Source organism: Pteropus vampyrus, unplaced genomic scaffold (assembly GCF_000151845.1).
Source record: "Pteropus vampyrus isolate Shadow unplaced genomic scaffold, Pvam_2.0 Scaffold106, whole genome shotgun sequence".
Classification (NCBI taxonomy): Eukaryota; Metazoa; Chordata; class Mammalia; order Chiroptera; family Pteropodidae; genus Pteropus; species Pteropus vampyrus.
In genome coordinates this window covers 4,219,442-4,234,067 of record NW_011888887.1, presented here as the reverse complement: position 1 = coordinate 4,234,067, position 14,626 = coordinate 4,219,442, and the positions used below count along the sequence as shown (strand labels likewise).

At 33.4% G+C, this 14,626-nt stretch overlaps 1 protein-coding gene across 1 annotated transcript in view; it reads left to right on the top strand.

The window, feature by feature from the left end:
- The window catches only part of TMEM232 (transmembrane protein 232), a 160,228-nt gene extending 146,016 nt beyond the window's left edge, over positions 1-14,212 (top strand). The window contains exons 14-15 of the mRNA XM_023533626.1: positions 10,417-10,510; positions 14,006-14,212. Coding sequence (XP_023389394.1) covers positions 10,417-10,510; positions 14,006-14,212 — 301 coding nt within the window. The remainder of the gene's footprint in view (positions 1-10,416; positions 10,511-14,005) is intronic.
- The last annotated feature ends 414 nt before the right edge of the window (positions 14,213-14,626 follow it).

Genomic DNA, 14,626 nt, shown 5'->3' with positions numbered 1-14,626 from the left:
CTGCTTAGCTTCCAAGATCAGACAGGATCAGGCTTGTTCAAGGTGGCATGGCCGTAGACTATAATGTATCTTAAAAGTATGAATAATTTTCAGAACTTGGGCCTTAGCTATTATTAATAAGAAATTATTTGTAATATACCTCACAATTATAGAAATATGCCACCATATCGAAAAAATCATAGTTTAGAACCTCTGGAATAAAACACTGGTGGAATATTAATATTTATACATTCTTAGTAGTTTAGCCTAAAACCTCAAGTTTTGTGCTATTATGTTCTTTAACCAGCAACAGTTGAGTCATTCAGAGGCAGAAAAAAAAGGAAAATACAAGATCTCTTACATTCCTCCATTTTCCCACCCCCAAATCTGTATAGTTGCTATGGCAATCGATTGCTCCTCTGGTAAGAAAGCTCTTCCAATCTTGAATACTCACTGCCAACATTCTGTTTCAATAACTACTGAAATGGTTCTGCAGCTTTACGCATTTCTTGTTCAGTCTGCATAACTATCAGAGTAATCATTTCGAAGCGGAATTCCTATAATACTATTTTACTGCTTACACGTCTTCAAAGACTAAAAAGATGTTGTACTGAATGAAGATGAAGTGTTTATACAGAAGTAAGATTCAGAGCCCCTACTGTCTGTCTCTGTCACTCCTACTTTACCCCATTCTCTCCTCTCCCTGGGGGCCAGATAGGAGATTGTCTGGTGTCTGTTTGGCACACAAGAAAAGGCCTATAAATACTGATATTTGGAGATTCCCCAAGAAAATGGCTTTAATCCTGTGCTAGGCAACCTCTAAGATGACCTCTAATAATCCCTGCTTTGTTATATTCATGGTCTTGTATAATCCCTTCTCTTTGAGTATGGGCTGAACTTTGTGATTCACTTCTAATGAATAGAATATGGCAGAAGTAAGGAGCTGCCACTTCCAGGATTAAGTAACAAAAAGACAGTGGCTTCTGTCTTGGGGACTCTCTCTCACTCACTCACTCTGAAGCAAATCAACTGCTATGTTGCTCCGAGGAGAGGTTTCAATGGCAAGAAATTGACGTCACTAACCACTTACCTGCCAGCAAGGACTGAGGCTTGCCAACAGTCATATAAATAAGTTTAAAAATGGATCCTTCTCCCCACTGACATTTGAGTTGTCTGCAGCCTCTGTCAACACCTTGATTTTGGCCTTGTGAGAGACACTGAGCCAAAGGCCAGGCCCAAATTCCTGACCCTCCGAAAATGTGAGATAATGAATGTATGTTTTTTAAGGGGCTAATTAGAAATAACTTGTAAAATATAAATAAGATAATCCCTACCCAATCGCTCCATGATGTGGAACATTATTTAACAAGCCTCAACAACTCACTGAGAGCTTCCCATTGCATTTTTACTATTTTGACTTTAAACACAAATAGAGAAAAGGGAAGAAAATTTGGATAATGATGGCTATGTTCATTTTCTTGAATATGATGATAGTTTCACGGGTGTGTATGTGTGTGTGTGTGTATAATGTCAAAATGCATCAAAATATTAATTATACTTAAATAAAGCTGTTAAAATATGAATGGAGATAGATTCACCAAATATTTGAAAAAGGACGCCAACATAATATAGAGGGATCCAAATAAATAAAATGTAAAAGTCATTCAAAGAAAACTGAAACAGTGTAGAGCAAAGAAGAAAAGATTTTTAAAAATCTATAATAATTATTTTCTGAGAAATAAATGAAAATTTTTCATCCATGAAAAAGGAAGGATATAAAAAAGTATAAGAAAAAAGCAGTTCTTAGAAATTAAAAACATAATGGAAGCTAAAAATTCAATAAAAGGTTTGGAAGATAAAGCTGAAGAGATCTCATCAAAAGTAGAATACAGACAAAGAGAAGGAAAATGGGAACAAGAAGATAGAAAGTGAGAGGCTCAGTACCAGAGGTTTAGCATTAATATAAAGGGAATTCCAGGGGGGAAACAAAAGCACAAAGAAGACAAAGGTGAGTTATTTATCAATGGAAGTTTTTTTTTTAATTTGAAGAACTAAAAAATTTATACACTTACGAGGCCCAAATAGTACTCAAAAATAAATTTAAAAAAACCTACTATAAGGTACTTTGTATTAATTATCCTCTTATATGTAACAAATGACTAGAAAATGTGGCAACTAAAAACAGCATACATTTATCATCTCACATTTTCATTGAGTCAGGAATCCAGACATGACTTAGCTGGGTTCTCTATTTCAAGATTTCTCACAAGGCTGCAATCAAGGTGTTGGCCAAGACTAGAGTCTCATCTGAAGGCAAACTGGGGAACACTCTATTTCTAAGATCACTCACTATATATTGGCAGGATATAATTCCTTGTGGGTTGTAAGACTGAGAATCTCAACTGCTTGCTGACTCTGGGCTGTAAACATCTTCAGTCACTTGCCTTATAGGCCTCTCCAATATGGCAACTTAATTTATCAAAGCATATATGCCAAGAAAGCAAAGAAGAGTTTGCTAACAAGATAGAAGTCATGCCTAATCATTTTTCTATTCTACTGGTTATAAATAAGTCATTGGGCCAGCCAGTACTCTCAAGGAGAGGGAATTACACAAGGATGTGAATACTGGGAGGTGGGAATTATGGGGACCTACCATAGAAATCTTCCTACCACACACCTCATGGTTAAAATTATAAAGCTAAGGAAAAAGCAAACTTAAAACTTCCTGTGACAGAGACCATTCGCAATCATAAAACATTTCATGTGTTTCTTTGTTTTCCTCAGAAGGCTTCCTTACATTTAGATTAGAGAGATGATTCTCAATCAGGGGTGATTTTGGTTCTCAAGAGACCTCAGCAATGTTATTGGTTGTCAGACCTGGGGAGGATTATGGCCATCTAGTGGGCAGAGTTCAGAGATGTTGCTAATATCCTATAACGCAAAGGCCAACCCCCTACGACAAAGCAGAATTTAGCCCAAATGTCAAATCTTTCTTCCTTTGTCAGAGTGAACTTGAAAGTCACTCTGTGAATCTTATATCTCCATTCATATTTTAACAGCTTTATTTAATATAATTAATATTTTGATGTATTCTGACATTATACACACACACACACACACACACACACACACACACACACACACACTGAGATAGTAGCATTATAAAATGGAAAGAGCCTGAATTCCTGGGTCACCAAATGGAGTAGTGCTCCTAATGAACTGCATCAGACTTTCTGTGAGCAAGAAATAACCACTTGTGTTATTAATTGAGATTTCAGCATTTGTCTACTGAGAAAGTTAGGAGTAAATATCTTGAATAATATAGCTCTGGAGAGAAGACATGGGCTACTGCAAATGCCTGGGAATCAAGATGGCATCAGATGTCTCAAAAGCAGCATCAGAAGCAAGAAGTGTGGAGCCTCAGTAAACTGAGGGGCAATGATATCCACTCTAAAATCACAACTGTCCCTTGATATTAAATATATTTGGTTAATAATGTTTGGGAAACAGGTAAAAATATTTTATATACAAATCTATCTTAATCTATTCTGTTCTGTATTTGGGTAGAGTCCAAATAACAAACGATACCCAATATTTTCTTGCCTCAATTTGTTATATGTGAAGGTAGAATAAAGTCATTTTCAAATTATTTACCTTCTATTCACCATGTCTTAGGAAGCTTCTTAAGAATATCTTTCTCTGAATGATGGAATAAACCTAGAAAAAGGAACATAGTGGATTCAGAAAATAGTAGCCCCAACAGTGGTGAGGATTATTCCCAGGATGACAGGCCTAGTGAAAAAACAGTTTCAAATGGTGTAAGTAAACACTTAAACTCAACACAGTCAAAGCTGAAGTTGTCCCTTGTTTTCCACGCAACCTCAAAAGGTTCTTTGATACATGTACTTACTTAAGTTATATCCGCCCTTACTCACTAACACTATACTAGCTCTTCCTCATCCTTACAGATGATTTCAGAAGTATTCTTGGAGCCATATCTTAGCCTGGGGCATAATATGTTTTTTTTTCTACCTTGTAAAACCATCTCCATTATTTTCTATAAGCTGCCTTTAAAGAAATTTAACACCCTTTTACTAAGTCTTTTGGCATCTTCCAGTCAATTACATCACAATCCTGTTGTGATAACCATACTAATTAATGTCTAAAATAAGACTGATGAAAAGACCCCAGACTCCAATAGCTAAACTGATTTAGGGGAGTTTAAAAGACCTCAGACTCCAATAGCTAAACTGATTTAGGAGAGTTTAAAAGACCTCAGACTCCAATAGCTAAACTGATTTAGGGGAGTAAATTGAAATAGACTATGAATCAGCAATGCTAGAGCAGCTGAGGATCATCCTTGGCTCAGGACTACAACATTCTGTGTCTGGGAATGCAGAAAGAATTGTTTTAGTGGAACACATCCATTGGAAATTTTAACTCAGTGGATTGAAAAGAAATTAAAATTTTAAAAGCCTTGACTTTGAGTTCCTTAGCTGCTCTGTAAGCTCTAGTTAATGTTAAAATGACACCTGAAACTTTTTGGCAGGCACTGTATATGGAAACCACCAGATCAATAGTCTGGCTGGCAAAAAAAAAAAAAAAAAATGCAAGACTGGAACTGTAGCAGCTGATGTCTGAGACAGAGCCCCTGGGACAAGATCACTGGGAACGGCAGAAGCCAAAGACCCTGGAGCTTCCCTTGACTGGCAGTTCTTCATGCCAAGCAGGAACAGGATTACTGCCTAGGCTGTACATGTTGGAGGGGTGAGAGAAGAACAATTTTTTAACTCTCACAGAGTGAACTCTATCCATAATATGCAGGAACTACAAAACAAGGGAAATTAAATAGGTACCAGATATTTTTAATGTGGGATCAAGTAATGGTAATAGTAATAGTCAAGTTGAGAACAAAATGTCTTTATTAACCTACCCTTAAAAAGTAGTCAAGAAGACTTATTTGGTGTTGGTATATATATAGATATATAGATATATAGATATATATAGATAACTTCTTTGTAAATATGTGCACTTTAAATCTTGTCTCTTAGAGGAAGCTAAAATATTGAGGCCCTCTGATTTGGGCAAGCCAAGTATGGTCACAGAAAACAAAAATAATGTTCAAAGCACACAAAGAGATGATTTGCTATTTGAACCAATCACCAATCATACAAAATAGAAAATCAACATTATTTAATTGAGACTAAAAATCTTTCATTCATATGTTCAGAAACCTCCTACTTTTTAAAGATGCATAGAAGATTAAATCTGACCAGGTACAGTTTTAAGTGTGAAAGTTATGGATAAATGTGTCCCTAAGGATTTGAAAACTTTTAGTTTCCAGGATGATCTGTGGTTCCTAAGGATACTGAATTGAAATGGAATTGGGAAAAATGCTACCGAACTATACTTGGACCCTTAACCTAAGATCTAATTTTGTTTGTGACTGAAGTTAAGTTGTTAGCTTAATACAGACTGTTATATCAATCAGATATATTATATAAGCCTCATGGTAGCCGCAAAGGAAAAACCTAGAGGGATACACAAAAATTAAAGAGAAGTAAGTCAAAGCATACCAATATAGACAATCATCAGTTCACAAAGGAAGACGTCAAGGGAACAAAGCAACTACAAAATATCTGGAAAACAACGAATAAGATGGCATTAGTACTCTTTACCCATCAATAATTACTTTAAATGTAAATGGACTAAATTATCCAATCAAAAGCTATAGAGTGGCAAAATGAATTAAAAAAAATAATAATAAGACCCAACTGTATGATGCCTACAAGAGACTCATTTCTGCTCTAAGGGCACACTTAAACTGAAAATAAAGGTATGGAAAAAGATGTTCCATACAAATGGAAACAAACAGAGAGCAAGGGTAGCTATAGTTCCATTGGACAAAATAGATTTTAACTCAAAAACTATCAAGAGACAAAAACGGTCATTATATGACAAAGGGATTGATTCTTTAAGAGGAAATAACAATCATAAATATATATCCAACAAACATTGGAGCACCAAACTGTATTAAGCAAATACTAACATATCTGAAAGGAGAAATAGGCAACATTATAATAATAGTAGGAGACATCAATATTCCACTTTTAACAATTGATAGATCATCCAGACGGAAAAATAAAATGGAAACATTGGACTTGAATTATACTTTAGCTAAACTGACTCTATATATATATGATATATATATATATCATACATATATAGGATATATATATGATATATATATGATTATATATATATATAATCATATATATATCATATATATATATCATTCTACCCCAAAGCAGCAGAAATATATATTGTTCTTGAGTGCAAGTGGAACATTCTCCAGAATAGATCATATGTTAGGTCACAAAACAAGTTTTAGCAAATTCGAGAGGAGTAAAATTATACCAAGTGTCTTTTCCAATCACAATGTTATAAAACTCGAAATTTGTAACAGGAGAAAAACTGGAAAATCACAGATACGTGGAAATTAAACAACTTCTGAAAAACTAATGAATCAAAAAAAATCAAATGGAATATCAAAAGGTATCTTGAATAAATAAAAATGGAAACACAACATATCAAAACATATGGAGTGCAGCAAAAGCTGTTCTAAGAGAGAAATTTGTAGTGATAAATGACTGCATTTAGAAAAAAAGAAAGATCTCCAATAATCTAACTTTATATCTCTAGGAATTAGAAAAGATAAAACAAAATAAACCCAAAGTTAGCAGGATGAAGGAAATAACAAAGATTAGAGCAGAAATAAATGAAATGAGGGCCAGAAAACAATAGAAAAGATCAATGAAACTAAGATCTATTTTTTTTAAAAGATAAACAAATTTGGAAAACCTTTAGCTAGATTTTCCATGATAAAAGGAAAGAAGACTTAAATAAAATAAGAAAAAAAGACATTACAACACATATCATGGATCATGAGACCACTATGAACAACTATATGCCAACAAACTGGATAGAGTAGAAGAAATGAATAAATTCCTAGAACCATACAACCTACAAAGACTGAATTATAAAGAAATAGAATATCTGAACAGACCAATAACAAGGAAGGAGATTGAATCAATAATCAAAAGCCCTCTAATAGAGAAAACCCCAGGACCAAATAACTTCATTGGTTAATTCTGTGAACATTTAAAGAAGAATCAATGCCAATCCTGATCAAACTCTTCCAAAGAATCAAACAAGTGAGAATACTCTCAAACTCATTTTATTATTCCAACATTCTCCTCATACCAAAGCCAGATAATGATACTACAAGAAAAGAAATGTGTAGTGATAAATGACTGCATTAAGAAAAAAAGAAAGATCTCCAATAATCTAACTTTATACTTGATGAATATAGATGCAAAAATTCTAAACAAAATACTACAAAATACTACAAAACAAACAACAGGATCGTACACCCTGATCAAGTGGGATTAATCCCTGGAATGTGAGGATAATTTAATATACATAAGTCAATAAATGTGATAAACATTAATAGAATGAAAGATTAAAAATCATATGACCATTTCAATAGGTGCAAAAACAGACAAAATTCAAATTTTTATCTTTTTATGATAAAAATTCTCAACAAATTGTGTATAAAAGGAATGTACCTCAAAATAATACATGTCATACATGACAAGCCCACAGCTAACATACTCAATGGTGAAAGGCTGAAAGTGTTTCCTTTAATATTGTGAACAAGACAATTTGCCTACTCTCACCACTTGTATTCAACATAGTATTGGAAGTCCTAGCCAGAGTATTTAGGGAAAAAAAAAGTAAATAATAAATAATAAAAAGGCATCCAAGTCAGAAGAACTTAAAGAACTTAAAGTCGTCTCTGTTTTGCCATGACCTCCTCCTCTGAATTCTTTTGATAATAATGATAGGAATAATACATTTTTTTAAAAAAAGATTAATACGGCTGAAACTTGTTTAGTATTAGCTCTATCAAACATGCTTTATGTCTTATTCCTTTTTAATCTGTATAAAAACATAACAAAGTAGGTACTATTTTTATATTAAAAATGAAGAAAATGAGGAACAGAGGGGTTAAATAATATTAGGTAGCAGAACCAAAATTTGCTTCAAGATCTCAGTACAGAGCCCATATGCTTAAACATTTTACTATATTTTTCTGTTTATATCACTGAATGTTTGCCTCTTATGTCTCATGTTGTCTTGTATTATAGTTACCTATGAATCTTTCTTTTCTAATATTCAGTTGATATAACTAGAAACCATAGATGCACAAGCATATTTATCTAATCTTTCCTTTTAAAGGTTTCCTGACATATTGTTATGCATGTCTTTAAATTTTTATAATTCAAGAAATTTGTGGCAACTTTCTTGAATACTTTTAACCTTTAAATAATTTAAAGATTCTGTCTTATTTTTCTCACAGCATTCAGCACATTTCTTTGAATATCAGAAGCACCAAAATTTTGTTAAATGACTATAGTTAACCTAAGCGTCAGCCCCCAGATGTCCCCAAATTCCTTAGCATTCTAGAATCATATTTTCCTTTAATATTTTAATAGAATGGCTAGAGTCCCTATTCTACATGCATTGGAAAGCTCATTGCTCTTCTGCCCCACATGCCCCACACACTTATGTCTTATGGGTTGGGAGAGGGCTTCATATATTTTTCCTGCTCACCTGTCACTTGAATTGTTTTCCTTTGAACTCTTGCTATTAGCTCCACTCTGTGACTTGTCCCCTTAGATTGCCATCCTCTCGCTATGCTGGACATTGCTCTACTTGTATAATTGTGTTATGTAGTAGACTCTTACTGATGGCCTGGAATATAAAGGAAATTAAAGCATGTCACAGCTTTCATTTATTCATTCTATAATTCACCAACATATAAACATTCATTGAGTGTCTAGTGTGGCATTATGATGGGCACTGAGAAGACAATGATAAGTAAACAAATAAAGTCTCAAATATAAGTCATGTAGCTCATATTCAATTCTTAGTAAAACATGAAACTCACACAGGCACATAGATAAATATAAAGTTACAGCTGAGATAGTATGATGAAGGAAAACCTATGGTGAATTGAGAGCGATGGTAGTGGGCTTGGACTGAGAGCTGAAGGGTAAGTAAGTATTGACCAGCCCTGCTGGAGGAGGACACTGGAAAAAGGAATGACAGCATGTGCCAACACACAATAATAGAAGCAAAGAACATCACAGTAACTGCAGTAACTGGAGAAACCATTAAAAGCCACTTAAAACAAATGTACGGTCTACTTCAGGCATCCCTAACAACAAATGTGGTCTTAATACTAAATTTAATGGGGAGTTATTGAACAGTTTCAAGTAGGAGATTGATATGATCCACTTTGTATTTTGAAAAAAAAAAAATTTGTGTCTGCTGTATAGAGACAAGAATAAAGAGGGTAAGACATGGTGGACACGGGGAATCCAGGTGAAAGCTGATCATTTGGACTAGGAAAATTATAGTGGAAATGAAGATAAAAGGAAAGATTCAAGAAGTATTTAGTGCAGCATAAAGCAAGACCTGGCAATATAAGGGAAGCATAGGGTATCACACATATAGAGCTCTGTATAGGCAGCAACTTGTAAAAAAAAAAATGCATATAGACATCACAATCATAAAAATTTATCAACTTCTGAATTTGGAAAGTTTTCACTAGCTATGTCTCTCCTTAGACTCTTGCTTATGACCTTTTCTTTTAAACCCAGTTTCTCTCCTTCAAAATCATATTCTTTACCACCATTTGTTGTTTTACATATCTCTGTACTCATAATCATTTCTCCATAATAAGTTTAATAATACAATTATTATGTAAACAGTTTAACAGTAAATCTCCACTAGTTTAGGGCCCAACTTTGCACTGCCAACACTTTCATTGAGCTGTTTCTAAGCTGCCTGCCACACAGTTCCACTCTTAGTAATACGGAGAGCTTGGAGAAGTATTGAAGTCACAGCATCTTTTTTTTTTTTTTTTTTTTTTTAGCATATTTTAGATAACATTCTCAGTCTTAGACTTCCACTAGAACTTCATGGGGCTGTGGGTAGCAGTACACATTTTCGTCTCCCCATTGGGCATAGTTGACTTCAAGCTTCCTTAAGCCCTTTACATCCTTGCATTTCATTTGCTACTGACCAGCTATAGTATTTACATCTCTTAGTAGAAGATTATATTTTTATTATTTTCTAGTACTCACTCTCTGTGGCATGCCCTATCTTTAAAAATGTCAGTTTCAGTAACCCAAAATGGCTTACCCAAACTAAAAGCTAATATATAGTAGGCTATACAGAGTAGGTACTTTATGTTGACAATGTAGAATCAAAATGCTTAATAATGAAATATGACTTTCAAAGCTATATATTCCTGGAAGAAGAAATAGCTATACCTAACATTGTATCTGTTCTTATGCTTTTTTGAAGGGAACATCCTTCTGTATCAGAACTCCCCTTGTTTCCATATCCAGATTTCTTCACCAAGAGAGATAAAGAATTGGCGAGAATCATTGACCATCATGTAAGATTGACTTTCTTAAACTACCAGCAAAAGCTTTGTACTTTAAAGGCACTTAGAATAAGAAGTGTAGTTCTGGGACTGAAATATTAACATGTGGAACTAAAAGGTAGAGCTACAATTGGGCATTGCCAAACAGAATTATATTTCGCTGTCCTATCTATACATCTCAGTGCCTTCATTGGGTTACAGAAAATTTCACCTGTCATTTATAAAATACTAGCTTTATTCTGTTTCCTAAATTAGTACTGATTTCTTTTGACAAGGATCTGATATTTAACACTGAACACTGATTTCTTCTATAATATAGTTTTAATAATGGAACAAAGATCTTTTGACTCAATTTTTGGTGACCATTCTTTGCCCTTGAAATATTAGAAAAGACTTTAATCGCTTTGTTCTTGGTATGAGTTAAATAAGCTGTGGCAATACAAAGCTATTCACTTAAGACTCTTTAATTCATTGAACTATATTTAATTGATGATTTCTTGCCAAATCATTTTATGACTGCTTCTTTATAGAAGTACAGTTGGAGTAGGGGAGAAAGTATTTGTTTTCTGGTTTCTATTTTTCTTTAAATACAATATGGATTCAATAGCGTATAGAATGTGTTTGAACTAATTTTATCACCAGTAGTTCAGAATTATCTATCAGATTTTGTTTATATTCTTATGTTTAATTTTTGCATTCTATTTAATTAGTGATCTTTTGAGAAAGAATGAACAATTATTTCATTTACTGATACCGTTGAATAGTGATTTGTCATACGACTAATATTTAACCCCCCCTAGCAATAGCTACAAATATTGGGGTTTGGAAACTGAATGATACCCTGGAATCACAAAATGAAAGCTGTAGTGTTGGGGTATTATTCAATAATGAAGTTTTTACTAAACCAATCTATCATATGTACAGGGCATTATCAAAAATTCCTAATAGTTTATCAATTGCAGCATCTATATTTTACTATTCACTCAACTGAATAGAATAGATTATAAGAGATAGCAAACTGCCAATGTATATATACACATATGTTGTGTAGTTTTAATAACAGAACAAAAATCTGTTGACTCAGTTTTTTTTACCCTTGAAAGACTAGAAAGACTTTAATCACTGTGTGATTAAAAACATCTGCCTAGGGCTAGTTGAAGAGACAGAAACATTATTTTGAATGATAGAGAGGAGGCTAGGAAGGGGAGGCTAGGAAATGGATACTAAACTCTATCAACTTTTCTTCTTTCCAAGGGTATAAGCGTTATCTAAGTAATGAACCTATTTAGAGGGTACCTATGAAGAGTAAAGGAATCTTTTCGGAAAATAAGTTTGAAAACTGATAGGATCCAAATTGTTTGATATGTGGCTAGCCTAATCAATTAGTAGTTTGTCATATTGATTTGGGAAGGTTTATGGAAGTCTCTTTGAATATCACAATTAAAAAAACATGTCTAAACCATTTCCTTTCAGATAGTTGTAGTAGTGTTTTGTACTTAATATTTCACACTTTACAAAATGTTCTTTCATTAGTTACTTTAATCCTCACAACAATCCTGTAAAACATTTATCAATAAGAATGGTGGTTTACAATTCAGTTACTCGTCCAAGGTTTTAAAGTTAGTAAATAACTGAGTGTACACATAAAACCAAATCTTAGGACTCCAAATCTACGTTGCTTTTCAGTTCTCCATAGTTGCTCAATTTCTTGGTTTATAATCCCTAACCTGAATGGGAGTGGGAAGGTAGAATCTGTAGTATTAGAAACAAAAACGCACAGCTACAGTTTAATTGTTCTGCTAAATTAATTGATTTTATTGAGTGGCCATAATAAGCAATGAATAAGGCAGATACCTACCTAATTGTTCAATAGATATTAAGATACCTTGTACACTGCTGGTATTCCATAGTGTGATGAATGAATACCTGAGTGAATGGGTCAAATAAAGCAGTAAATGGTGCTTCTATTTCCCATCAATTTCAAGTATGTCTCCGTCCTTCTAGCTGCCACATCAATGATAATAATGGCACATAAAAGTAAAGACAAGGCAATGGTTTTTCCAAATTGAATTTGTCAAGGTCAACAGAGACAAAGATGTGAAAGAAAAGTTTACTTTTTTTCTGGGCTAACAAAAAGAAGGATCCTAATGTTATGGCGAATTCCAGCCTTGCAAAGTTGCAACAAGGGAGGAAAAGAGGAACAGCAGCCTCCTGGACTTTAGCAATATGGTACCACACTCCTGCTTTTAACATGCTGTTTGGGAAACTTAAGTTTTCTATTTAACCAGGAGATCTTAAGAATTAATCCTCTCTTGATTTTTCACAATGTAAATATCATAGTCATGAGGTACATTGAAATCTTTTATATAAAGTAGATTAGTTATCTTTATTTACAGATACTGTCTTATTTCACCAGCTACTACTTTTATGTTATAACACTAAATTGGTAGTTTTGTTAAAAATTTTATATTACTATTTAGTTTATGAGAAAACGTTATATCATGGATAAGTATCACAGAATTTGTAGACTAAATCAAAGCATGAATTTCAGCCTGTGCCTAAATGTTCTAGATGTTTTGGCTCAATTTTTTGGATATTTCAAAGCAAAAATGGTTTCTGAAAAATAAAACTTACATGAGTAATAACTGTGTATAAAAATTGTCTCAGAATAAAGTACAGGTAATTTTGTCTTTCTTATGTCTTTAAAAATTGACTGGGAATTTAAAAAGGAGATATAATTTTATAAAGCTTTTCTAAAAATATTTACTCTGAGCATGTTCACATTTTAAAAAATGTATTGCCTTTGGAAGGCTGAGATATGTTATGGATTCTGAGGTTTAGTCCTGTTTATTCATATCTATATACCCCAGATGAGAAATAACAGTCATAATTCACAGCACTGGTATATAGTAATTTATGAGTTAATTGATGGGTTGTTAAGCACAGTCTGGTCAATTGTGTGTATGCATGGGCTGAGGATGACAAAACAAGCAATGTACAAGCAATAGTTCTTTAGGAATTTCCAACATTTTGCTCTAGGGGTCATTCTGCCTTGAATATGTTACCCAGCCTGAAGAGAGATTACCACTTTTTACCCTTTCCTTCATTTAAGATATTCAAAGAGAATAATGTTTTGCTGAAAGGCCATTCATTGTTACTTCCAACAACTTATTCCTAAGGCTCTCACCTCCAGATATGCTGTTATTGTTATGACTTAACATGTTCAGTATTGATGAAGAAAGAAATTTCCTTTGTTATATTTAAAGATAAACCCTATTATCTCTTCTTTTGAATGGTTTATTATTATTAAAAGTGTTAAGAAAGAATTCTTTTTCTATGGGACTTTTTGATAAAAGGCTTATATATTTTTCCAGCATGGTAGTGTATATTCCTGAAGAATGTCTGAGAAAAACTAAGACGATAATTGAATATGAGAATCTGAATTTTAAGAAGTTAAATTTTTTTCATGTAATAGCATATGTAACTCACGCTTTTTCTCTGTAACAGTGGCAGAAAGAGCTAAAGATCCGACAAAAAGAAAATGAAATATGTGAGAACAAAGAACGAAAAGATAAAGAGTTACAGGAAAAAAATCGCTTCAGAGAAATTATGAGGAGAAGAGAAGAGAAACTACACAAGCAAACCAAACCCTATGAGCTTCCTCTTAGGACTGAAGCAATTTCATTAGAAAAGGAAACGACTCCCCAAAATTAATAGCTACATGTTAGGAAAACTTCCTTCTAATTAACTGGAAGCCATTTTTTAGAAAGGTGTTATCCCGGTGCAAACTTTCAAGTCATGGCGTAGTCCTCAACAGCTCTTACACTTGAGTAAAGTGATTTTACCTGTTAAACATTTTCAGGAACACAGCTAGAGTTTTCCTAATTGACTCTTATCTTGTGATCATACAGCATACTGAATCAATGATTCTCAGATTATTGATATTCATTGGACAGTTACATAGAAGTGAATTGCAAATTATTAATGAGTCACAAATAGGAATTCTTTCTTGAAAACAGAATGAGCATTAACTGATACTCCTATAATAATTATACAAATAAAAGAAGTAAGGAACCTGCTTAGATTTGTATTACATAGTCAATCTATGCTAAATCAAACCATATGTCA